We start from the raw sequence: 26,491 nt of genomic DNA, 5'->3' as shown, positions 1-26,491 counted from the left end.
CACATTTTAAGCAAGAAAGTTGTTGCTTCTATAGAAGTCAGTAGAATTACTCCTGTTTTAACATTAAAAGCCTTTTGCCTCAAGGCTAGATGAACTTTTCAAGCACCTGCACTGTTAACTGAGTCCTGTGTATCAGCTTCATGGAGAAACTTCTAGTTTCTGAAGTATCAAATGAAGATACAATTGTAGCTGGAATTTTAGCTGTTCTGTTTGTGAGTGACTTTACCAGAAAATAAAAGAATTTGTCTGTGTTGAGTACAACGACTGTATGTGTGCGCCATATGTCTTGATGGTATATTCAGGGAAAGCTGTGTGTATTGTCTAAAATAAACAGATATTTGTCTCTTTTTCCACAAGCCTTTAACATTGATCGTTTTTCTAAATGTGTTCTAAAACACTGAATGTTGAACTCCATGGAATGAGAACTGAAATACATTGTCTGGGAGCAAAAGTTTGCTGAAGTTAAAAGGCTGTGTTTTTTACCTTCCAGTGATTTCTCTGTCCTTCAGATCTTTTCTCCTGACATTTGCTAAACCTTTGCATTGACATGAAGTGAGATCAATGCTCGTTTATTAGCAGACACCATGTCTTGACAACGAACATAAGAATTGGAATAGTAAGCACTGGATTAAAAAGGGAAGATAAATCCAACACTTTGATGAGGCCTTTCTTTCCAGCCATGTTAGAACTCTCTTGTTTTCGTACCGGGTTGGCAAGCGTAACACTGTGCTGCGATGCACCTCCTGTATTCTGTTCTTAGCAGCAATAGTATTTTTAAATCACCTAGAATTTACTTGTGCAGAGAGAATTATCTGCTCCAGTGTCACTTCACAAGGATCCATATTGATCCATTGACAATATTGAGATCTGGTATCAGCTTTGTTAACTAAGTGGGGGGCAAATAGTTAAGCTTTTGAAAAAGTTACCTGTAACATATTCCATATATCAGACAGGATCCTAAAAGCCCTATGTTTTTTCTATACCTTCTGCTATTATGTTCTAGAATATTTGCATTTTTTACAACAGTTGTTTTCTTTGGTAATACTTCAATATTTCTGAAGATTGGATTTTTGGGGGTAACAGCTGTTGGGTTATCACTCTAGTAAACTATCTCTTGGTGTGGTTCATTGCCTATAAATTAACTATTTAACATGTTGCTGTGATGAACTGCTGATTATTTCCACTGCTTCAGACATCTAAACAAATTAAAGCTGGAGTTTTGTTTTCAGCTACAGCATCTAAGCTTTATGCCTGTATCTACAGCTAGTTTTAGTCTTACTTAAAACAGCCAGTGAATTAGTAGCCCAAAGAGACATCCTTTTGGTCTTTTTCCCAGTAAGTCTTTTTCATTTGTAATAGAGTTGTCTCCTATTTCATGCTTAGCTTCTAATTTTTAACCTTTTCCTCCCCAAGTATATGCTGAAGTCTTTAATTGGTATTTGATTATCTTCTTGTTTGAAACTTTCAGTTTCTCTTATCTTTTTGTCTATACCCCACCCTCACCCCCAATTTGTAAATGCTGTTATCATATCTGAATTCATGTGGCTGCAATCAAACTGTTCTCCGGATTTTCAAGTATTCTTTCCTACATGTGTCACATCAGTGATGGCTGTTGCCTTGTCCCACCAATGCTTTTCAGTAATTGTTGAACATTTCCATGGTTTCAGTGGAATGGGAAGCCTGTCCCCTAGAGATAGTGTTTTTATATAGAATGTGGAACGGGTTACTGTTTACAGGCTATAATCCTGTGTTCTGACAAATGTTTCGCTGTGCTGCAGAAAAATGGAGAGACTGGAAAAACTTTCATGCAAAATCTAAAGGTAGTTGCCTCTTCATAAGAAGACAAAGCTGAGCTTATGTTGTAATGATTAACAGTGTTGGAGGAATTTTTTTTTCTACCTTCATGCTTTATTTATGTAGTTAACGTTTGTATATTTGTTTATGTTTCGTTGGAAGAGGGACTGTTTGAAATATTTTCATGTAATCCACTTGGCGCCTTTGTGAACGTCTCCACATAAAAGCAAATAAAGCAGTAGGTCAGTGTTCTTTCTCTCACATTCATATAAACTCCCCATTCGTATAAAAGGGTTCCTGTGTATTTATTTTAATTTAAATGACTTATCAGTAACGCTTATTTTACTTTAGACATGATGTTTGGAATTATTGCTTTAGAAAACTGGTGGCAGAAGAATGGTTACTTTTGGTAAAGGTAAATCTTTGTTAGGACCAAAGGTTCTAGTTCATTTTTGCTAGAAATAAAATATCTGTGAAATCAAATGGGCATTTTAAGTTGGTAGTAATATGAAGGAGTGGGCCTGAAAATTTGACAGCAGAAAGGACAATTAACTTTGTATCCTGCATCGTGGTCTAAAAGAACAGTATGATGCTTGTGAAAGTGCTATCATTTGACTTTAATCCTATTATGTACATGGATATGCCTATAATTTTAGGGTCTTGTGAGTATCCTCAACACCTTGTAAAGCTTATCCATAGATACAGAGAAAAAATAACAAAGCTATGCTCATACTGTCCTAGAATATGATATAGCAAGAGTATTTCAGCAGAAAGGAAAATATATCTCATTAAGTACAGCATCTTTGGTTATGAAATAAAGCATCAGTTCTAAAATCTACTGTTATTAAGAGAAAATTCTTGATTGATCAATCTATATGGTTGGGGGGGTTTGTTTTTCAGTTAGCTCTTTGCTCTGTCACTGTGTTCCAGTTACCTTTTGTTTCTGGGATAATGTGTAAGCAGGATTACTTGGCATTCAAGTGAAACATAGTGTTGTCAGTCTTGCAAAGTGATGGGGAATAAAAGTAACCAGGAAATTCAGACTCTTCTCAAAACTTAGAAGGGCCCTTGTGAAATGTTCATGAACTGGAAGTAAAACATTTGGGGGAAGACTAAAAGCTTAGAGGATAAGATCCATGTTTGTCCTTTTACTTGGAACGATCATAGAATGATCCTCATAACAAGGATCTTCTAATAAATAATTTTTATACCTCAGGGATTCTCAGTTCTCCAAGAAGGTTAATGTATGTATAACTCGTATGGCTATACAGAATACAGATAAGTACTGGTTAGGCTGTGTTCCTTTTTTGAATAATTGCTGCAAGCAACTTCCGGTGAGTCATATTTTGGCTGGTGTAATTATAGGATATTCCTGAAATGGCATTTTTCTCTTTGAATCGATGTGGAGCCAAGCCTCTTTACATGACTGTGTTTAATAGCCTCGTGCCCTTGATAAAGAATTAGTCATGGTACGATTTTGACATCATAATAAATTATGTTCTGGGACTAATCTCTGCAACGCAATTTGCATGCAAAAATAACAGTTCAGGCTTATGGCCTCTGATATTCTGCACGTTTCTTGTTTGCTTCTGTTTTCCTTTCTTCCACTTTTTACGTGCATCTTTATAACTGCCATCTGGATGCTCATTCCTATGTTAAGTTTTTTTCTTTTGTTTCCATCGACTTGTAACCTCTTCCTATGTATCTAAAGTCTCACATCTGAGTGTAGACTTTGAAATAAAGTGCCTGACTTTCAGAAGCGTTAAGTGAATGCAGAGCCTTCCAACTGGAATGGGAACTGGAACCGACCAGCCCTTTGAAAAATGAATGAGAACAGTCTTGTCTAAAGGAAGTATGAAATTGTGAAGTCAAGGTAATTCAGGTAATCTGAGTGACCCATGTTCTTTAAAATCCTTTTCATTATTCCATTATCTTGATTGCAGACAGTCATTATAGCTTTAACTTTGGCAAAACCAAATTGTGTTAACTTTAGGCCACTATCTTGAGAGAACACGAGGCTAACAGACCACATAGGGATAAGGAAAATACTTAACGTGTAGGATCCCCTGGCCTTGGCAAGTAAGGAAACCTGTGAATAAGACACATAACGGCAATAAAGGTAATGACCTTTATTTTTGGAATAATTGTTGTTTGGAAAGGTAGAAAGGTCTGCAGGAGGGAAGAAAAACAACGGATCCAGTGGTAGGTACACTTGTGCCTGGCCTCATACCTTGCATTGGTGACTTAACTCCCTGGCTTGACCTTGGACTTGCCTCATCACTACAGGTGGCCTGGGCCACCGTCACCAGGCCTGCTCAGCCCCTCTTGCTCAGGTCCTGCAGGACTGCACCCCTTAACGCTGTGCCTTGCTGGGGTGCCTTGCTGTCACCCCGGCTCCTGGCTAGCCCCCTTTGCAGAGCCAGCCCCTCTCGCTCCCGGACTGCTGCAGCACAGCTGGGGCAGGGGCGAGGGCCCGAGCTGACGTGCAGCCCCTGAGCCCGCAGCAGATGTCCAAAGGTGGCTTCTTGCAGCTGTGCCGCCTTCACCAGCTCTCAAACCACACGGCTGTACTGCATCAGATCTGCACCTAAACCTGGGGGGGTGGGGAGAGAAGGATTGTGGAGAAGGCTGGATGGCAGGCTGGTGCTCAGAAGCCAGCCCATGCCAACGTTAATATTATGTGTCTATGTCTGCAGGCGTTAAGATTTAAATTCCATTTAGACTAAAAAGGCAGCAAGACATATCCTTAACTTCAGGGTGACCTGCTATCCCGTACTGTTTCCCACTAAACTCTCCATGACTGTTTCAGTGTTAATGCTTCTTAATGAAAAGTTTAATCTGTAATGAGCTAAACTCAGAATTATCTTTCAGATTTTTTTTTTATTAACTTCTTAAACAAAAAAAGAACAGCAAAAATCTCCATAAAACACTTTTGTTTGAAACTAATAGTCCGATAGCTGATCAGGAACACTGAATTTTCAGTAAAATGACAAGAAACTAAAACTAAATAACGGGAAGCCTGTGAGCAATCTCTTTAGACATGTTTGCCTATGTTAATGAACAGGAGCTAGAAAGCACAATCAGAGCTTCTCCTTTTAATGAGTTATCTGGGAGATCCAGTCATCTGAGGCGTGTGTGCAAATGTTTTTGCTGCTCCTACACTATATAGTGTAACAGCAAAAAACCCCAAAACACAACTGTGTAGATTTTATTGTATGAAGTATGGGAGATGTAAGTGTGTTGGGGGGAGGGGAGAAGACAAGTATTAGACTGTGTGTAGACACCTGATAGTATCTCCTCAAACCAGTAGATGAGGCTGTTTCCCGTTACATCTAGTTTGCAACACTGGAAAACTGTGTGGCAGACAAATTATTAATAATGATCAACTGGGTTCTTAGAGAAAAGCAATTTTGAATTTTATTTTTATCATCGGTGCTTTTCAGACCCATCCAGAAGTAGATAAAGCAATTAGGTGAACAACCTTTAACTTTTTGCGCTGCAAAGAGAGAAACTGGAAACCCAGCCCATTTTATTTATATAAATATATACCTACTTTGTAATAAGTAGCTTTAAGATTTACCAATCCCTTCCTGTCTTGCTCTCAGTTTGGTATTAATAGATTTGCTTCTAAAACATACCGCTACTGGAGCCTCATGAACCAAATCATATTTAAAAAAACAAAACCCAAAAAATGTTTGTGTCCATTATTTTTCCTGCTTTTGTTAGATTATCTCCTCTTTCTGGATGCGTATTTGTGGCTGAGGGACAAATATTACAATTCAAATTATTTTTGGTCTGTCTGCTGTCTTCGTTTTGTGTCAGGTAGCAGGATTGCTCTAATGGATTTTACAATTATGTTTCTAGTGGCTACAAGCATATCTCATCACTGTTCTTTAATGGTAAAGAAATGTCTGTCTCCAGATATGATTCTGTAAATGTCTTTTTTGCACTCTAACTCAGTATCGCAAATTCATAAATAGGTTGAAAACCAGCCATCATGTAGAACCTTGAGGTGTATTTTTGAATTATGCATTCATGCCACATGGATTTGTCCCTTCCAAGATGCCAAGCCTTGTGTGAAAGGGGCTTCACTGCTCTTTGGGCCTGAAGTGTAGAATTTGATCTAGAATTTGTGCTCACTCAGTCATCTTAAATTTAATTCCTCAAAAAGCTTGACTTGAGAGATCTAGAACATCTTTCTTTTGGTATATTTATTTTCCTGTCACTGTTAAGAATAGTTCTTCTTTTCCAAGTAACTCGGATTTTTTTTTTTTTTCCCTAGAAATCTATTGGAAAGGTATGAGATGTATACTTGTTACTTATAGTTATGCTTTTGTTCAAAGTGAGATACTGTCATAAAGACATTATTGCAATGGATGTTATTTTACACATGGTTTTGGCAAACATTCACTCAGGAAGATCTCATAATCACTTGTTAAATACCCATGTCATTTCACCTTAATCAAGATAATTTATTTGAAATAGCTGTTTTAATCAATAAAAGCTTAGTTTAGAGGCATGTCTGATCATTGATGCTCTGATAATGCAGATAATTTCAACTGTCTTAAGATCTAGCAGTAAAGGGATGGCAGAAATCTAACACATGGGTTTTTTCCTGGGGGAGAAAAAAAACAACCCAAAAACCTGTGAGTGACAGCTCATGGACTGCTCAATGAGTGTTACAGTTCTTTCTCACAAAACATTTCTTTGGTGTTGTGCTCTACAGCTTTTTCAGAGCACACCTAGAAATATCTGTCCATTCTGTGCGTTTTCTTTTTCCCTTGAAAGCCCCCTCACACACACACCCCCTTCATGCTGCCGGGAGGTTCTGCAGCACTGCTGAAAGTAGTTTCATAATCAGCTTAATCTGATCTGAAAATGAGCTAGCAACAAAATGCCTAATCCTGCACTCCCCACCGGTTTTGGTTGTGTTCCCATTCCTTCTTTCATGGTGGCTGGAGGACTTGTCTGGCTATGCAATGTGTCACACTGGTTTGCTGAGTCAACTAAAGAAAACCAAGAAAAAAACATCCCGCTCGGGAAAGCCTTGACCATTCATTTGATGAATAATCTGCTCTAATGTGCCACATGGGTGTAAATGTGCTGAGGGCAATGTGAGGGTACGTGGCCTGATTTGAAAAGGAGAACAAGATCCCCCTTTTGAGGTAGCATAGCATTTATATTAACTTCTGTGCTTGTGAAACTGTGTTATATCTGTGTTCATCTATTGGAGATGACAGAAAATCTGATGTTTAAAATCTGAGAAAACGTCTCTTTCAAATACAGGTTCTCTTTATTAATTTCAGTCACGGTGACTGCAGTAAACTGGGTTCTTTGAGCGAGTTGGCTGGGGAGGGAGCATTCATTCTGTATGCTGCCCTCAGCTAACAGAGATCACTCCAAAACTATTAACACTACAGTCAATCAAATGTGGTCTGGATTAAGGAATTACGTCTCCTAAAGTATTGATAGCTGTGTCAGGGAACATAAATGTGAATTTATCTGTAAATGTACAAAAGAAACTGCTGCGCAGTTCTTCTGTACCGTCCCCAGATCCTGTTACAGAGTTTGGTGTTTCTGGGTATAAACTGAAGCGTAACATGTCACTGGTTTACGTAAATTTGTGATTTGTTTTCTGGAGACCTTGTACTCTGTTTGTTATTAAATTATTGAATTAAAAGTTTTAACTGGGAAGGTTTCAAGGTTATTCCACAGAAGTGCGTTGCCAAATGATGGCAGTTTAGCTAAAAACCAGATTAATATACATGTTCTCTTCCCTATTTAAAGGTGATCACATTGGGCTTGTGTCAAAAAGAAGTTTAAGACGTGCTTTCCTTTGGCTGATCAAGTGTCCAAGGACCAAACACGGAGTTAGGGTCTGTTTGTGATGTTGCAAGAGGGTGGCTGATCATGAGCGAACAGTTTAACATTAACAGCAAAGTATCTGCACCAAGAAGTGTTAGCCTGTCCTGAAAGCCACAAAAATATTGCTTCCGTGTGACTTCTGACCAGGCTCCTGCGTCTGCTCTGGCAGTCTGCTTTCACCTCTTTATGTAAAGAGCATTTTGTTTTCCAGTTGCTGGTATGTCACTTAATACAAGGCAAGACCTAAAAGCCGTTTATCCCTTCCTCTTCCCCTCCTCGCCCACAGGAACAAAGGCTCTAAGAACAGGCGCTCAGGTGGGCTTGGGCTTGTGCCATTCGGGTTTAATACCCTGCCAAAGCTAGTAGGATTTCACCATAGCATTCCGCTTTAGAGACCTCCTATGCTTTCTAATGAGATCTTTTCCATATATTTTCTCTTACTGGTCCTAAAAATTCACAACACTGTTTTTTGGGGTTTTTTTGGGGGGGTTGGGTTGCCCCCTCTGGTAATTAGTTGTATTTCTTTCTCAATAAATGTTCAGGACTCTGGTGCATGGAAAACAGTATTTAACTAACCTTGTCTATATTTTAAAAAGTATTGTCTGTCTTGGCAATTCTTTGGAGTTATATATAATGTACAGAGAAGTAGTTATTTATGCCATGTCTGTAACTTCATTTCCTCTCTCTGACTGTATGTAGCAATTAAAACTCTTAGTAGTTATAATGTCTGTTTATCTGCATCTGTGGTTATTGATGGCTGGCTGCATTTGTGCAAACTCTTGTCTTTTAACAACATACATGTGGCTTTATCTTCACTAACCTTAAGTCACCTTTTGTACTACTTACAGTCCTATTCCTGAAGCCATTAACTTGCTTAGTCTGTAAAATACTTTATTGTGGCTCAAAGTACCATATATGCTTTCTAAAAAAGCCATCAAATGGCACACTTCAGTCCTATTTTTTTTTTCCTTTGTTGGGTGACTGTTTCTCAGTCAGAAATGATGAAATGACAGTTGGAGCATGACATTTCCCACATTTCTGGTATGTGTATGAAATTACATAAATAAACCATGGATTCAAGAAAAAACTATGTCAATGAGCAGTGGTATCATACTGATAATAGAAAAAAAGCAAAACTTTAAAATTTTAATGAGGTGTTGAGTTACATAAGTATACTCCATTTTTGATGGTCTGAGCATAGTAAAAATATAAAACTGTCAGTCTTATTTAAACATAACTGCATTTTTTTTAAACTGAAAATGGTGCAGTAGTTAAAAACAGTAATAGTATTTTGTAGCACAACTTCATTGTTGTATTATCGTGTCCATTCAGTATTCTTGGACTCACTGCCTTGAATTTGTGATCCTTAAACCTAATTTCTCCAGGCAGACATTTCTAGGTCCCCAGAAAGGATCTTTTGTGTAATGCTTACTCTTTTCATAAAGACTAAAATATCTTCTTTTTATAGAAACCTTTCATTTTAGGAACCTGGAGAACTAAGATGTAGCGATTATCACAAAAATCCTTCTCATAAGCTTACAAGACCTTTGTATTCTTGATATCTCATTTTATCATGAGTCTCAAGTAATGCTATTACTTTTTTTCCTCAGCTCTGTATTTAATGAACTTTTTATATCCATCAGAATATTAACAAGAGATACTAGCCTGATACTTCCCCCCTAACCTCCTACACCCCCCCCACCCCCCCCCAGCAAGTGAATACATGCACTTGTATTTACCATTTCATTCTCATTCCTTGGTAAACTTAAAAGTTGTAGAAGACGGCATCTGTGAGAGTCCAGCGCTGACAGCTCAGGGGCATGCCTGGCAGGACGCGGCAAGGTTAAAGCTGAATTTGGGAGGGGAATTGTGTTTTGGTGGGCATTGGCAGAGTAATGATCTCCATGGCAGGCATGAACCAGGGGAGCTGCCATGAATAAACTGAAGATGTGAAGTCAGTGCCGTAGTTTAATTGCCATTTAAAAACAAGCAAAAACTACAGACATGGAATGGTAGAAGATAGGCTGGGAAGAAATGTTATATTAGTTAATGTATTTTTGTCTGTCATCCTCATGTAAAGAGACAGGATTGGTGTATTCTCATTTTTACTTGCAAATCTGTTTGACAGTAGCCTTACGTCTCAGTATTTTACAAGCTTGTTCTTAATGTCATATGATCTGTGATCTTGGGCCACTTAATCTTCTATTTGAGAATATCTACACAATTAGGTATAGTGTACCCACTGATTTAAAATCTATAGATAATTTACCTTTTTTTTTTTTTTTTTTTTTTGTATTCCCAACACTGAAGAGTCCCAAGAAACAGAAATTGTGGCATAAAGCATAGCCACCCAGTGCAGTTACAGGACCCAGAGAAAACTAAATGTATTTCAGGCCTGTGGTGCTCTCCTGACTCCTTCACATTACATCAAAAAATAAATGTTGGGGGATTAAGTGTGAGCTGTGGAACTGAAGGTGGGATTACCTTATGCGTTCCTGATGCAGCTCTAAACTAGCTTAGTTACATACTAAAATATCATAGAACACCTGGTCATCTACTGGGATACTCAGGTGGATTTTTGACGGTTGCTGAGCTCTGTGCTAGCAGTCCTCAAGGTAGCGAATCAAAACCAATCCAGGTACGCCCATACAAGTTGTAGTTAACCACAGGATTCCGTATTAGTGGAATTCCACTTAAGCAATGCTTCAGTGTTATTAACGGCTCAAAAACTTAAGCTATTTCAGTTCAAGCACATTGTAGATAATACCTGAGATGAGTAATATTTAAAAACTGATAATGCAGAGAGAAATATGTTAATAGGCTTTTGTCCCTCCAGTTCCCAAGTTTTACCAGTGTTTTCCAAATGCTCCTGCAATGTGCCCAAGTGGTAGTTCTGCCCCATGGAACGCTGGAGGAAAAGGTGAAGAGACCTGCTAGAGAGAGAGAGACTGTCTTAACCTCAGGTGTTCTCAGCGTGTTTGCCCTAGCACTCGGAACCTCTGCTTTATTTTTTCCTCTATAGATGTACATTTTTCAGAAGTATGAAGGAATGGAAAATCAATCAACTTGCTATACTAGAGTTCCTTTGTAAAGTTGAGGCAAGTTATTTTTGCCATTGCAAGACAATATATCAATATTCTTTACCTTTGTATTTCTCCATGTAAGCCTCCTAAGTGTGCACATACTACTTCTCTGAAGTACGGCTCATTTTTAATGCAGGTATCATATTTACCTTACAATCCACAATCTTACTCAGTCCTGAGTGAAACTTCTTTGTAATGCTTTTGGTAAGTCAGGGTAAGTATGGTAAATTCTTGTGGTTTATATATCCATGTGTTGTTACGCAACAGCAACTTTGCAAACACAGGTGACAAGAAACATACTGTGAACATCCCTGTCATTATTTTCATCTTTATTAAATGGCCAAAGGAGCAGGGATTTGTGTTTCCTTTTTCAATTTCACATAGGTGCATATAGGATAATATTAAATAAAAAGTCAAGTGCTTATCAATCAGTATTTTGGCAAAAAGAAGGTATAAATTTTTAACTCTCATTTTTTGTTATAGTTCTAGTGAAGTTAAATGCTAAATGATGAGTTACAGCACCACACATTTAAAAAAAGATCAATGACTCGTTGCAGATTTATGCAGGTTTTATTTTCAGCCTTCTAGGTGCATCTTCCCTCTTTGAAAAACAAAAAGGCATCATTTTATTTGCTTTGACTTTTTTTAAAAAGATACTGATTCAAATTTGGCTACTATCCAAATTATACAAATGTTCATTAAACAGAGGAAAACTCGCAAGTGTTAGTGACCTTCTGATATGCCAGATGGGTATCCCTCATGGAGTGAGTGCCTTGTGCCGGAGAGGAAAACGGGGAGTTTCAGAGAGCCCAAGTAATGTGATATGTTAATTCATGTTAATTGCTGCCAGTAGTCAGAAGTCATAGGGATAAAATTGACTGGATTAAGGGATCGAGAATTTAATCCTCTGTCTGTGATGGGGAATTTGGGTATGCAGGTGACGTGTTAGATGTACTGCATGTCATCTATGCGTAGTTCACGTACATGGGTGGTGAGCCGCTCTGTGCGGCTACGTTGAACCCTTCTGGTAATTCTAAGGAAACCAGCTTACTGGTTTAATCAGTCGTGAAAGGATACGTTTTCTTACTTACACTTGTAACCTCTCTACCGGGTGTGTGAAAGCCCTGGTGCATCTGATGCACGAAGCTGCCCAGAGACACACCGAGGAGGGCAACCACGAGCCCGTACCGCGCAGGAAGCGGCCCGCACGCTGAACGCCGCCTTACTGCTGCCGAGCGTCTGACCATCCGCACGGCCCGCGCCGCGGGTGCGGGGCACCGGTGCGAGGCCTCAGCGGCGGCTCTGCCCCCGGCGCTGCGGCTCCCGCCCGCCGGGCCCGAGGGGGGTCCCGGCCCGGCCCTCCCGCTTCCCCCCGTCGCCCACGATTCCGAAACGGCGAGTGTCCGGGCTGGGCGCCTGGCCGCGGCACCTGCGGGGCCTCTAGGGGGCTCCGCCGCCCGGGGCGGCCCGGGCTGTGGGACGAGACCGGGAGCTGCGTCCTGGCTTCCGCCCCGCTCAGCGATGGCGGCGCGCGCAGCTGCCCGGCGCTAAGATGGCCGCCCGGCGCGTGCGCGGTGGCGCGGGCCGGCCCCGCCTCTCCGGCGGAGGGCGGGACTTCCTGCGGCGGGGCGGCCGCGCAGCCGCGATGGTGGGGGCGTGAGCGCGGCGGGCCGGCGGCAGGCACCGTCCCCACGGGGCGCGGCGGCGGCCCGGGCCGGGCATGGAAGTGGAGAAGATGGATGAGAATGAATGGAAGTACCACGGGGAAGGCAACCAGAGCCTCGTCGTCTCCCACTGCCAGGTGAGGGGGGGGCGGGTAACGGCCGGCGGCGCGCGGGCGCCCCTACCCCGCCCCGCCGGGCCCGCGGGAGGGGGCGCTGCCGGGGCCGGGGTCTCCGTAGGCCGCGGGCCGGCCGGGGGGAGGGCGGGCGGCCTTGTCAGGCCCTGCCTGGCGTCCTGCCTCCCCCCGGCGGCCGTCTCCGGGTGCTCGGGCCTCTCCTTGGGCGGCAGCGGCCGCCGGCCCCGCCGCGCTGCCCGGAGCCGCTGCCCTTCCCGGTCGCCTGCGGGCGCGGCCGGCGGGGGCGAGGGGGCGGCGGGCGGCGCGGCCTTTTCCCCTGTGCCCCTGGCGCTGGCTGCCCGCGGGGCCGGGCCGGCCGCTGTGCGCCCCGCGGTGTCACCTCGGCTCGTGGCTCGGCCGCTGCCCGCCGTGCGAACCTGCCCGTCACCGCACCTCCGCGTTGACATTTACCCTTCGGGCGGTTTTTTGGGTGGCTTCGATTTTTTTTTTCTGCGTATTTTTTTTTTTTACTTAAAAAATTTAAAGTAGCTTCAGCGCTTTGGTGAGCGGTAGCGGTTAAACGAAGCTAAATCTCATCGAGCAGACTCTGTCAGTTTAAAGCGCCTGCCCTGCCGGTATGTACGTTATTTACCGAACGTGTTGGGATATGCGTCCCTTGAAGGAGTTTATTTTTATGAAAAAGTACTTTTGCCTATTTTTTTGTCTTAAAAAAATATTTGTATTTCTGTTTAAATTCTGGTATGGATTTGCCACGGGACGTTCTTGATAGTGCGTAGACCTAGAACCAGCAAAGCCAAAATGATAAAATATAGGCCATTAGGAGGAGAAAAAATAATCTACAATAAGAGTTGAATCCAGATAAGTTGTGTTTTGGTTTTTTTAATAATGTCCAAATGAATGCCTTGAAAATACTGGATTACTTTCATGTCTGTTTTCTGGATTATAAGCATAAACTAGATGTGAAAAAGTAATAACAAATATAAAGTCTGAGAAAATGTTGGAAATCTTGGCGATGCTTTCCAGACTTTAGGAGGGGCGCTTCTGTGGCTCTTGCTTTTTCCTTCTCTTGCTTTATGTAAAATATTTTTTAAAAGATGTTTTTGCCACAGGAGGGGAGCACGTAGGATTTTGTTTCCTGTCCAAATGTTAGCTTTGAAAAAGGCAGTTTAAAACATACTTAGTCACTGGATGATAAGGGTCAGAATACATAATGGATTAATAGTGATGTAATTGTGATACTTTTAAAGATGTGGAAAGTGAGGAAGTCTGCCAGAGATTCAGAGTAGTTGCTGAGTGTGTCAGTTCTCTTTTTAACAAGATGGTAAAACTTTAAGGTTGATTGAAAGTGAAATAGATATGATTTTTCCTTTATGGGCAGCTTTGAAGCAGTATAGCATATGTCTTAGAGCGTTGCGTCTACTGATGGCAAACTCTTGTAAAACTGGAGCATGTAAAATACTGTTTAGATACTAATTAGATACTTTGTGCCTCTTACAAACAGGACGTACTTGTATGATTAATCATCGTTCTTGTGATCTGATGTCAAGTCATTCTCAGGTTTGCATGAACAGCATAACAAAGGCAGTGGATTTTAACTGTCTTAGCTTCATTCTGTATCTCAGGTTCGTACTTTTTTGTGTATAAATGCGAGTGGAAGGGATAGCAGTTCGGTTGGGGCAGGGGAGACGTGAATGGATGCTCAGATACGGGTGCTGGGGTTGTGAGAGGCCACTGTGTGTGCTTGTTGTTTCCACGTTCTCCCTTTTGATGTGTAGTGGTATTCTGGAATGTGGGGAGGAAGCTGGTCCCTATCTCTGTAGGTCTCAGCCTCTCTTCCTTGCTTCTTCTGGAAGATCTGAGAAGTTTTAAACAGCAACATAGCAACAAACAACTTAATCCCCCCTGCCTTGCAAAAGAGGGCATGAGGTTCTCTGCATTTTATGAAGTAAGATCCAGGGCGTTTTGTTCCAGTTCCTGCCCTCTGGACCGCTCTTTGAAGCACTGATAGGTACTGGGCAAGGTCATGCATCAAGCACATGGGCTGGTTGGGCTGAAGTGAGCAGGCAGCTTGGGTGGATGCTCTTGTTCTTGGTGGTGTGGAGTGGATTGGGGGTTGAGGAGTAAGGGGCATGCATCATCAGTTCACAGTGTTGACTTATAAGGCTGTACTTATTTTTTTGCTTTGCTCCATTCTTTGTATTGTTCCCTTTAAGACGTGAGTGTAATATATTGTTAATCCAAAGTTAGTACAGTACCAAAATTAAAAACTTAGTCATGGAAAGGTCACATGCCCAACAAATAGATCTGCTAGTGATGAGCTGATAAGCCCTAGATGCAGGCAAAGTGTAGCCCTTTTTTCCAGTGCCTTTGAATGGTGGCATATAGACAAAGGCTTGTCTGACAGTCAGACGTTGGCATTCTGTGGAACAAGCTCTGTTGTTTCAGTGAAAGTGTCATACTGCCTGATGTGCTCTTTCCTCTTACCGGTATTAATCCTGCAGAATGCAACAGTGACAGGAGTCTCCGCGTGTGCCTGTGCTCCTACAGCCTGCGGAACACTGTACTGAAAGGAGAGGCTGAAATCACTGCGAGTGCATCTCCGTTTCTTATTCATGCAGCTGAGAAGAGAGGACTTAGGCAGGGCATGGTCTAGTCGACACGTCTCTTCTTACAGTGATAATTTTACAGAGCTACTTTAATTAGTTCTCCGGCATTTAGAAAGTGATCTGCTGAATAAAGATGGAATATCTGCCGAGCGTTTCAAGTTACCGTTGTTATCTCTGGACCTTTTTGATGCATGCTTACACTTCTGCTTTCATGGATTCTTGAAGTTTCAGTTCTGATGAATCTAAGATTCTAGAAGACGTACAGTATTATGGTACAAATTTCCCTGTTAATAAAGCTTTTCCTGTTGGTTTTTATTGCAGCTGTGATTTAATTGAAACTGAATTGTCTAAAAGCTTTTGTATAGTCTTGCAGCCTGCTGGAATGCTTCTAGTAGAAAACGAAGACGTTTTTCCTACCTTATCATTTCAGTGAGAAATGCAAATGGCAACTCCATTTTGGTTCCTGAAGACGGCACTTGAGAAGTTCAGAAAGATCACTCTGAAGTACACAAAACCTGCAAGTTCATTCAGGCAGTGTCTGTATGATCCTTGTCCATTGGTTGCAATTTTGGATATTTGATTGAATCATAGTATCCTCTTCAAATAACTTATTTGCCACCCTTCAGCCCATACAGTGAATTGTCTGGTTGGTTGTACTAGTCGGTATCTCAGAGGTGCATGAAGTGCTGCAGTACAGCTCTACAAAATCCCAACGGAGCACTGTTGAAGACAGCTGGGCAGTTTAGAAAAGATGCTTCTTATTTCCTGCATTTTTATTGGAGTGTTGCTCCTTCCACATGAGATTTGGCTTCTGATTTAAAAAGAGGGCTGGGCCATGCTTTCCCTCATCCTCTGTACCCTTGAGCAGTAGAGAGGGTTCAGAGGAACGGCTATAGAACAGTTATCGTCTTGTAAGCTGTTGATTCTTTTTAAGGTGGAGATAACCTGTTTTTTTCTGGAGGGAGCTGGAAATCCTCACTTGTAGTTCTGCATTTTACTCAGCTCTTTTCTCTTGCAGAGACACTTAACGTCTTTTCAAGGTGTTTTCAGGAGGTGTTTGTAGAAAGTAGTATAAGCAGCTCTAGAAATGCTGATTTGTATTTCCCTTCACATATGCTTGCATTCTCCAGTTTTTGCTTTATGAGATAAAGTATGTACATTTCTCCTGTGTGTTGCTGCAGTTGATTTCTACTTAGGTTTATTTTTTGCATGTTGGGATATTATGGTAACCAAATCCTAATTTTAACATGTTTGAACGCTAAGCTTGTGTTTCAGCGTGACTGCTGGGAGGTGGTACAAGGAAAAAGAAGGGTTTTTTTCCCAGCTTGTTTTTTATTCAGTGAGGTGGTCTAGAGGAACCTTGGTGTGTGCTTGCAAAAGATTGTGGTTTGTATCTTCAGATGACTTGATTGTTAGCGATGATCTACTTGTCTGTCTTAAGAGTGCTTGCAGCCCTGACAGATACCCTTGGGTTTTGGTGTGGGATTTAACTAGTAAATGTGTAAACCATCTCCAGAGCATACATAAGCTTACTAAATAGAAAAAGGGGGAGAGGGTAGATGGAGAAGGTGAATGAAGCAGAGCTGAGGAGGTTGGGCGAGGGAGTCAAGTCGGGTAATCAGACTTCCAGAAGATTCCCAACATTGGTGCCTGTAGTGAGTGAGTAATCTCTGTCACTTCCCACCCCCCCCCTTCGGAACATACGGGTGAAGGTGGAGGTGCTGCTTTCGCAGGCAGCCTTCCTGATCCTTGTTCTGACTTTGTAGGGGACTTTAAAAAGAGCAGGTGTTGCCAAGAGAGGGGTATTCTGTGTTTCAACAGTAGTAATTGATTTCACTGTATCTGTCGCTGTTTCTACTGGCAGCTGCGTTGTGATGGCTGCAGCGTGTGCAGGAGGACACTTTCTGCATATGGGGGAGATGAGTTTGGTTTTGGTTTCTGAAATAAAATAATTCTACTTACAAGGGGGTGTTTTGTGTCACATTGGGCTAGGTAATCATTCCTAATAGTGCTTTTGCAATATGAAATAGTTTCCTGTGGTTGGTTGGTTTGTTGGTTTTTAAAAATAATGACAAATGATTCTTAGTGAAAATTTTGTTGTAATAAACTTACTTTGACAGAGGACAGTTTACAAGGCTGTATGTTTAAACACAAGGGTGTTTGTAGAAAGAGTGAAAAGCTTAGGGTCAGAATTACTAGCTAGCTGCAGCTTTCCAGTTTGGTCTTGTTTGGCAGAAAGGGAGTGATGCTGATCATTAAGAAGATTCTCTCAACAAGACAGCAATTAAGGTGCTTTCTCTGATGATGTCATTTTGTCCAAGTTCAAAAACCTGTATGGCCTGTTTCTTCTTCCATTGTTTTTCTGTGTGGAGTTGGCTGAATCTGTTTTGTCCTATTGAAATTTGTGTAAGTAAAGTATTGCCCCCAAAAGTTCCAAGTTGTTCCTGAGAAATTCCAGATCCCTGACTATAAAGTGAATTTTGTTCAGTTGTGTTCTGGTTTTTGTTCAGTGGTGTCCTGTTAGGTTTGGTTTGTGTGGTTGGTTGTTTTTTTTTTTTTCCCTTGATGTCTGTGGAACAGTGATTTAACATCTAGGAGTGTCTTGATTTCAAGGAAATATAGAACAGACTGCTGATTCTTGTACTAAAGAGTCTTAAGATAGGGGAAGATTACTGAAAAACTAGTTGCTGTTCCTTGCAGGTATAAATACAATAGCTTATTAACAATAGCCTTCTCTGAATATTGTTCTGATGTAAAATATGGCCAAGTTATGGTGTCTTGGTTCTTTCACAGTAAGAAAGTATCAGAAAAGGTAAAATGCAGCTTTTATTTATTGAGTTCTATTTTAATTAATGGGAAAGGCATAGTTTTGTAAGACTTGAACTTAAACATTTTTGTATCCTTGAGGAGAGTCTTCTGTTTAAATTCCAAACCTATCCTAATTCTTATTTCTGATGGATTTAATGCTCTGGATATATCCAAAAGATTCACCAAGACTATGTGATGTAACCCAGGGAGGAGTTTTTCACCTGGTTCTGTAAAATTTTCTGAATTTTCTGGAGGAAGCAAAATTTTATGTGTGAGTTGGTCCAAGATTCCAGCATGAACGTTGATGGGGACTAAGGGTGATCTTCTGCTTTTTCACTAGTTTGTAGGGCATTTCTTTGACCTGGTTTCTCCAGGGTTGTTTTCTTTTGAAGGGTGAGCATATCTAAACATTGTCTAGCAAACCCCCCCACACCTGCACACCATTTGCCTACATAGAAAAATGACAAAAACCAGGTTGATGATCACAAATAATATTTTGCTTTGTTTCTTCTTTCCTAGTTGTAATTGTTTGGTTTTTTTTTAAAATATTATTTATTTATTTAAGCAAGTAGAGGAGATTCTGCCTCAATTTACTGAAGCAAGCAGCCATAAAAACCAGTTGAAAAACCAAGTATGCGATCAGGGTGTGTCATCAGTGGAAAAGAAGGGAAGAGATGTCTGCCTTGCTGTAAACAACAATTAAGTTTTTAGGAACAGAAGGCAATCTCCAGTTTGAGTTGGAATTCGGGACCCTTTGTGGCACCTCTGTGAAATTGTGCTTTTCCTTGCATTACCTTTGGTTAACTAATAGTTAAATACACATCTATGGTCACTGGAAAAAAAGACAGTTTTGTATTTGTATTTGGTTCTTTGGGTAAACTGGTACAACTGCGGTTGTAGACATTATAACTAATTGGACTAACTCTACTTGAGTACAGTCTGCAAAGCTTTTATGAAGAATTAAAAGTTGGAAGCACTTCCAGTTCTGTGGATTAGCTACAAAGTTTTTTTTGACCCCAAAAAAGTTAACAGGTTGAGTCAACATCTATATAGAATTTTACTCCATATTGGGATTTCAATTCCATATTGCAGTAGTGTAGTTAAATTTGCTTTTTCCTTGGCTTCACAAGGTTTCTGCACTGAAAGGATGCTCTGAATGCAGTGCAGTATGGTAGTATCTCTATAAAGTGAAAGGGAAGGTGGCACTGGGAAGCAGAGCTGAATGCAAAGAGAAGAGACAACAGAATGGCAACGATTAAAATTTTTCTTATTAGTGCCTTAGATTCTGCAGGTGCAGATGGGAAAATGTAGTATGGGTGTGGAAGGAGAGGGCAGACAGAAAAGCTGCGGATCTTGGCTCTAATACTGTAGTGTAATAGGACAGCAATACTTAACTCTAGCAGCACCACCACCACTCTCTTCTTCCCCCAAAATACTTTTTTTCAGAGGTTTCATCTTATTTTGCTAATAATTGTATTGGAACAGACTTGTCTTCTGATGACTTGCTTTGGAAATTCAAACTGCTTTATGCCTGGAGGTTTTTTTTGTTTTTGAGCGGCTTTTGATAATGCTTAGGGCTATATGCTGTGAAAATGTAAACAGAATCCCAGTTTTACAGACAAGCTCAGGAAGTTAGCCTTGATTAAAGACGGTCTTTTTAAAAAACTTTTTTTTCTTTTTTTGATTCTGTGCTAGCTCAAACTTGAATGAGTTTCTTTGCAGCTGATGAGATCAAGTCCTTATCTGAAAAGCATTTTTTTGTCTGTTCTACGTGCTTGGTAACTGCAGTGATGGTGGTGTTCCCAAGACTACACTTTGGCTTTGCTGTGGTGCCTATCTCCCTTCCATCCACAGGAGAGGGTTGGTTGCTTTGGTGAAAGTAACTTGGCTGACCCATAAGCTGTATAGGAGTGGTCAGTCCAATAGCCTGTTTTATTCACTCCTTCAGTTGTTTTCTCCCTTCCAACCTTTCAGTGGGTGTTTCCTTTGCCTCAGTAAATTTCTGAGGTATGCAATAACCGTGTTCTGACCTGGTTTTGCTTGGGAAGGAACAAAGACAATGCATTCGATTGAATGGTTGCCCAAGACCTGCCTAGGTTTCTGCTAGCTGCGGTGTTCAGGATGCTGGGAACTATTAACTTGTTCTAACTCTCCATTTTATTACTTCATTCTAATCCCTCTTACTGTTCTGACTTTTTATTTCCTCCCCTCCCTGTTAATATTTTCCTGAAACGCCTTGTTTCCCCAACGTAATAGCAGCTGACGAAGCGGCTCAGCACTGGAAAGCATGTGTGGCTGGTAGGTGGAGGTTTAGAGCAGCTTGAAGGAGGGAAGCGTCAAGTACCTGTTTTCATGTTCTTGTTGGTCTAACTCACCTGTCTGACAGATGGGTGAGCTATTTGATACACTGTTAAATGTTAAGGACCCATTTTTTTCTTGCTTGTTTTTAACAGCTAGGATTTCAGGGTTATCTACCGTGTTACCCGGACTGTAGTCATGTATGCTGAGGGCCAGGCATCAGTAGGTTTACTCATTCTGTTCTCTCTGGTATGTGTTTCCACCTAGTACCAGTGGGTGTATCGCTTGATACCATTTCAGGTACTGTGATTAGGAGGCTTAGCTGAAGGGCAAACATTTCCTCCTTACTCATGGCTCGCGCAATTGTAAAATTCTCTTGGAATTGGTACCATCTGCATATTGCAAGGTTATACAGTGCTTAACTATAAAATGAAACCTGCGTTAGTGCTTAGCTAGCATGGGAATCTAGATCATAACTAAACAGGAAAAAAAGTGGAAGGAGTACCTGGTCTGATGCAAGCCGTGAGCTCTGTGCCGAAGAAAACAAGGATCCTGGTGGGTTTTGCTTCCAAATAATGGCTTAACATACTGAATGGTGTCGAGCCAGGTGCTGTGCCAGAAACGCTTTATTCATGTAAAGAAGTGAAAAGTTTGTTCTTAAGGGACTCCTATGTTAAATAAGAGTATTGTTCCAATTTGTTTGAATGCTTCCTTGCATTTTGTGTGAGCAATTGCTAAACTTCCTCCATACTGGCAGGAAATGTAGATTTCCTCACTTTGTGTTGTGTGATCTTACCCACCTTATACAGCACAAAACTAGGTTAGAAAACAACACTCGTTTACAATACTACAATGTGTACTTCAGTAAAAAGCTGCAAAATTTTCCAGTGCTTAGTTTTTGTCTCCCACATCCCTCCACATTGCACAGCACGCTGACACCCGCGATGAGGAGACCTTTAAAAATGTCTTGTATTGAGTATCATAAAGGTAAGCCTTGACTGAAGTGCCTGGGCAGCATGGTGGCCATGTTTTTACTGAATTTTGTTAGTGCTCAAAAGAAGAAGTGAAGATGACGCCTCTTTGTCCATTTGCTTCCTAACCAGAAACTGCATTTTCTGACGAGAACAACTGTTTTCCGTCTAAATCCTTCAAACTGGAGGTGGAATTGAAGGGGTTGTGGAATGTAAATTTGGAATACAAAATGCCAGGATAATTTTTTTAGTTGGCATATATTGCATGCAGCTCCAACGTGCTACTGCAGTAATAGCTTAATATCAGCGAAATAGTTCCAGAGTTCATATTTAGTGCCATTGAAACTGTCATGAATTAGTATTTGCATATCACTGTATTCAAGCAGGGCTTGAGTAGCTGTTTGGTGTAATTTAATCCCATTCCCTCCCTTTGACTGAGATTTAGTTAGAATGCACTTCTTGCAGGTGTCAGTGCTGTACGCTGTTGTAAGTCCATGATAATTAGATTGTGTTGAGTAACTGGTGGTAGTACTTAGAGCAGTGTTCAGTAATTTCTTGATAGCTCTTTATGTTCAGCAAAATACAGTGAATTAAACAACTAATTTTTACTGTATAAAGAAATTCCAGAGCCTTTACAGGCACCGTTCTTTCTAAAAGTACTCGACTTCATGCCTCCGTCTCCTTAGGTGGTAGTGGTTGGTGGTGTGTGTGATCGGTTGCAACAAATAGTATAGCAGTAATTGTAGGGGAGGATTTGTTACCAGTCTTCGAGAGTGTGTCCCCCCGTGTTGTCTATGATTGGAAGCTTGTGACTTACATGGGCAACTTCAGAACAAGTGTGGGTTTTCTTGTTCTGCTTGTATCTTGCATGCCTTTTCAAAATAATTGTGTTGACAACGGCATATAGTAGACAGGTAGGTAATTTTGCGATGTAAAATTGCGTAAGGTGCTTACAAAAATACTGGTGAGGTTTTAGATACCACAATTTATGAGAGAGTGTGGAGTGTGGGGAGATGATGGGTGTAGGAAGAGAGGTGGATTTCCTTTTGGGACATAAGTTGCTTCCCAAAGTTCCTTGTTTTCTACCTGTAGATTTTCCATGTGAATGCAAGTTGGTAATTGACTAGTTGAGAATCTTTTCTAGTTATGCTGGGCAGTTGCTGAACTAAATGTTAGAGTAATGCTTTGCCTCTAGACAAAAACAGTTAATGCACGCTGTTTAGAATAATAATAGAGTAATAACAAATGACGTGAACCTGTTCATTTGGAAAAGCAGAAGCTGAAGTGATGTTTCCCGGGCTTTGTGTTTGGACAGGCTAATTCTGCATATTTTTGTACAGAAGCTTATTTTAAAACCATGTGAGCTGAGGTGGTAACAGCAGAGGAAAAATACATTTCTGTACTTCTAAACAATTATTACTACTATGTGAGCTTGTTTTTATACAGATTTTCCTATTTCTTTCACTGTCACCAGCTTTTACACAGATTTTGTTAAGAGATGGATGAGATGCAAGAGATGGAAACTTGAAAGAACCTCAGTGATTCAAGTGAGGTTTCTCTCTGAAGGGGAATATAAAGATTATAGATTTGCCCCAGTTCCGTTTAACTTGTGAAGACTCTTGTTCAGGAGGCCTACATGGTAGCTTTATCATATGACAGTGAAGTTTAGCAGATATTTTGGGAAAATAGAAGGCCAATATCAAGCATCAAGCTGTAAAGAAGTAAATGTACGCTTTTATCCTGGTTTCATAATGCTACTGTCTAATCCAAAGTATCTGGATTGATGCCAGTCATATTTGGCCTAACTGCTTTGGTTTTAGATTTCACTAGGAAAGAATAAAATAATAGCTGTAGCAACTGCTTTGGAAAAGAAAAATTCTTGCAGATAACCTTCTTGGGGACTAAGGCTAGTAAACTATTTTTTCCCAAGGTGCGTGAGGAGGAGTTGTGTTGTAAGCATCCAGTGCTTTTCTGCGATGCCAGTGACTTCTTTGAGTGCAGTTTTGCAGCCTCTCCCACAGCTTCTTGTCTCCTTATTGGCAATCATTAATTTTCAGTTATGATTTAACCCAAACAATTGTTTCATGATAGGGTGCTAAGGAAGCGTTTGCCTTTCTTGGTGGGACTGTGAGGTTAAGGCTGGCGGCTCACAATGGTGGGGCTTGAGATAGTGCATCTCCAGAACAGACTCCCCAGTACATCACCTTGGCGACCAAGTGATTGTGAACGTGTTTTGAGGCACACAAGCTTCTGTATCCTTCTCATATCATTTGAATATGCTGTAACATATTTTGTTGTAGCCCTGTTGTGGTCCTGGATGCCAGGAAGTGGTGGTTATCTGTAACCAAACCGCTCTGCTCTCATGTGAGAGTCACACTTCAATTCTGTACTTGGAGAGTAAGAGCAGTCATGTTGGATATTCTGATGGTGCCTGTTTTTCCCAGTCTTTTGTCACTAATTGGATATTGAACATACCTGCAGAGAAGGTGATGCAGGATTTTTTAAAAAAATAAATTGTAAACAATTCTTCTTTGAATTCACTGTTTTTCTTGCTTGTCTTACTGCTTCAAAAGATATGAAGCCTCTTAATGTTTCATGTGTTATATTTGCGTACCTCTGTGCATTGTTTCTTTTTTTCTCTGATTTTGCAGCCTGGTTTTTTTCATCTTTTTTGCCTGCGTGGGACTATTACCCAGTTATCTAAACGCTTTGTTGGTAATAGTGTGTTGATGGACATGGTGTTAAGCAGCGGAAGGGCTTACAGAGGTGCATGTAGAGAAAGAAATTTAGGGAGCATTAGGATCTAGTTGATCTGATTCTTAAAGTGCTATGGAGTAGTGACAACCTCTTAAGAAATCTCTTCTCTTCTGGATTTGGGCCATTCTTTGCATGCAGATAAGCATGTTACATATTTGATGTTCAATCTGTAAATACAAAAAAATCTGAGGCATTTAAGATAACTGACAAGAAACCTCCTGGCAACAACTGCCCACAATATTTCCAGTTAAAGAATTAGTCAAGTGAATCAGTAATGCAATAGCATGAAAAATGTGGGCCAATATTTTCAGTAGTAATAATTCTGAACCAGTTGGCATTTTCGACATTTCATGGGTTAACCTTTGTACTGTGGCAGTGTACTTGTGTAAAATGTGCATTGAATTGCGCGAAGGGGTGGATGTAGCTGAAAACTTCCCCTCAAAAAAGAAAAAATGTGAGTGTTTTTTTATGGTGTTATTTTATTTAGTCCCATCATCTAGTGGTGCAGGCTGGCTGGTTGAAGTGCATCTGTGACTGAAGAGTTTTGTTTGAACTTTGCTTTGTTTCCTTTTGACATCTTAAGACAAGCAGTGTATTCTTCTTTTGCCATATATAGTTTTGGCCATTTTATTCTAACATGACTCTTTGAGAAATTTGGTAACGAATAAACACTGTAGTGAGTCCTGTGAGAGAGATCGGATTTTCCAGAGTGGTGGCTGGAAGCTTGTTGGCTGGGAACTGATTAAAAGATAAGTATCTACAACACCCTTGAAATACTACAGAATCAAGTTTCTGAGTTGATTAGAATTGATGATCGGATCACTCCATCACTGATCCACTGGCTTATGAATATTTAAAGCAGGGGATCCAAACTGTGGAAATACTGTAAAAATAACGCAGTGCATACACAGAGCGTACAGCTTATCAGGTCTGAGCTCTCTTACCCATGTGTAGGTCATAATGGGAGAAAAAGAGTAAATGTCACCCAGTAATCTCGTTAAACTGAACACTAATTACAACCACCGGGACTTATCTAGTTTGTTGTTGTGACACTTGTGCTGTTTTAGATCTTGTGGGACAAGTTGAATCAAAATTCAGCAAAGTAGCCTTCTACCTGAGAGTGTTTTCCAGATGTTGGTGAACTATGAGGTTTCTGCTGGCTTGAGACTTTCTAGATACCGAAGGGCTGTTTCTGGGTTTCACTAGCAGTGTCTGAATCCAGGTCTTGTTTTGTTAGTACTTTGGATTACATGCTGTCATCTGTTTTGCTTTTCTCCTCCTGCTCTTTCTCTACATGTTAGTAATTAAAGATAACTCCAGTTCTCTCCCACTCAGCACTGTCCAGAGACAGCTTTCAGCCCTGAAATATGGAATTTATCTGGTGCTGTCATGCTACGGGGAGGTTTTTTAACACCAAGTTATTTGGTAGGGAAAAAGTTTAGATTCCATAAACCTGAAGTGTAACTATGACGTTTTGTCTGCGAGTCTGAGTGCTAGTACTGTTTTGGTAGTGCTTTAAATAGAACATAGTCCTTTCTGGTGTGTCTGGGGTCCCAGTGGAGACACTGGGTGACTAAGGGGTAAATATAGAAAATGGCTGTTCGTGTCCACCTACTGTGGTGCCCAGTTGCTTTTATCCACGTCTTACCTGAATAGGTTGAAGTACCTCAGTGAGAGTATCTTGAGCATCAGCTGTTTGACTGGTCTGAGGTGTTGCCTTGCCTAGTAAGGTTGCAGGTTCCTTAATTTTAATGTAAAAATTTTAATGTAAAAAGTCTATTTAACAAGTGTATTGGTTAATTTCAGCAAGGTTTTATTGAGAAAAAGATACTTCAGGGGACTTACATGATAGAAGACACTCTCTTAATAGGCTGAAGGAGAAGGCCCTAATTGACACAGGACAGCTAAAAAATATTTTTTTTCTGAACTCTTAAAAATAAAGGCTGAGGATGTTTTTAGAATTTGTGTACTTTGAAAATATGAATGTGTTTGAATTATTACAAAATCTGATAAAATTGTAAAAATGACAAATTAATGATCTTTTTAAAAGATAAAAACATTTGGAAACCCGCTGCATTTGTTGTTGTGTTACATGTTTACTCTTTGGAAGTTTAGAAGTAGCAGGTTTCAGTTTTTGTAAGTACAGCTACGTAGCTACTGTGGGTATCCTAAGTCTCTCCTTAATATTTTGTAGTTGTAATTTGCCGATACTGTAAGTGGGTGATACCTAAGTGGTTCTTGCACTTTTTTTCCCCCCCAAAGACCTTTGGCACAATAATGCTAGGGTGTTTTTCTGATTGATCCTGTGTTTTACCACATTCTCAGAGGGGTGCTGCGAGCTCAGGGAGTGTTTCCCCAGCTACACTTGGTGACAAAATGCCTATTTTGCTTTTCTTCTTCCCACCCACCCCCCAGTTTCTCAGATGAGGTAGATTGGGGAATTAGACAATTGTGCTGTTCAGATATTATGATGTACTTAAATGCTAATGAAACTATATTCTTTCCTATCTT

At 40.7% G+C, this 26,491-nt stretch overlaps 1 protein-coding gene across 3 annotated transcripts in view; it reads left to right on the top strand.

Moving 5' to 3' along the window:
• Positions 1-26,491, top strand: part of IPPK (inositol-pentakisphosphate 2-kinase) — a 61,703-nt gene that overhangs the window by 15,287 nt on the left and 19,925 nt on the right. The window contains exon 1 of one of the 3 annotated variants that reach the window (XM_037383233.1): positions 12,363-12,543. The exons of the other annotated variants lie outside the window; for them this stretch is intronic. Coding sequence (XP_037239130.1) covers positions 12,463-12,543 — 81 coding nt within the window. The 5' untranslated portion in view covers positions 12,363-12,462. Of the gene's footprint in view, positions 1-12,362; positions 12,544-26,491 lie in introns of those variants that run through there. 3 annotated transcript variants of the gene reach the window in all.

This window comes from Falco rusticolus, chromosome 4 (assembly GCF_015220075.1).
Source record: "Falco rusticolus isolate bFalRus1 chromosome 4, bFalRus1.pri, whole genome shotgun sequence".
Taxonomy (NCBI): domain Eukaryota; kingdom Metazoa; phylum Chordata; class Aves; order Falconiformes; family Falconidae; genus Falco; species Falco rusticolus.
Note: the sequence above shows the minus strand (reverse complement) of the source record. Positions and strands in the feature narration are given on the sequence as shown.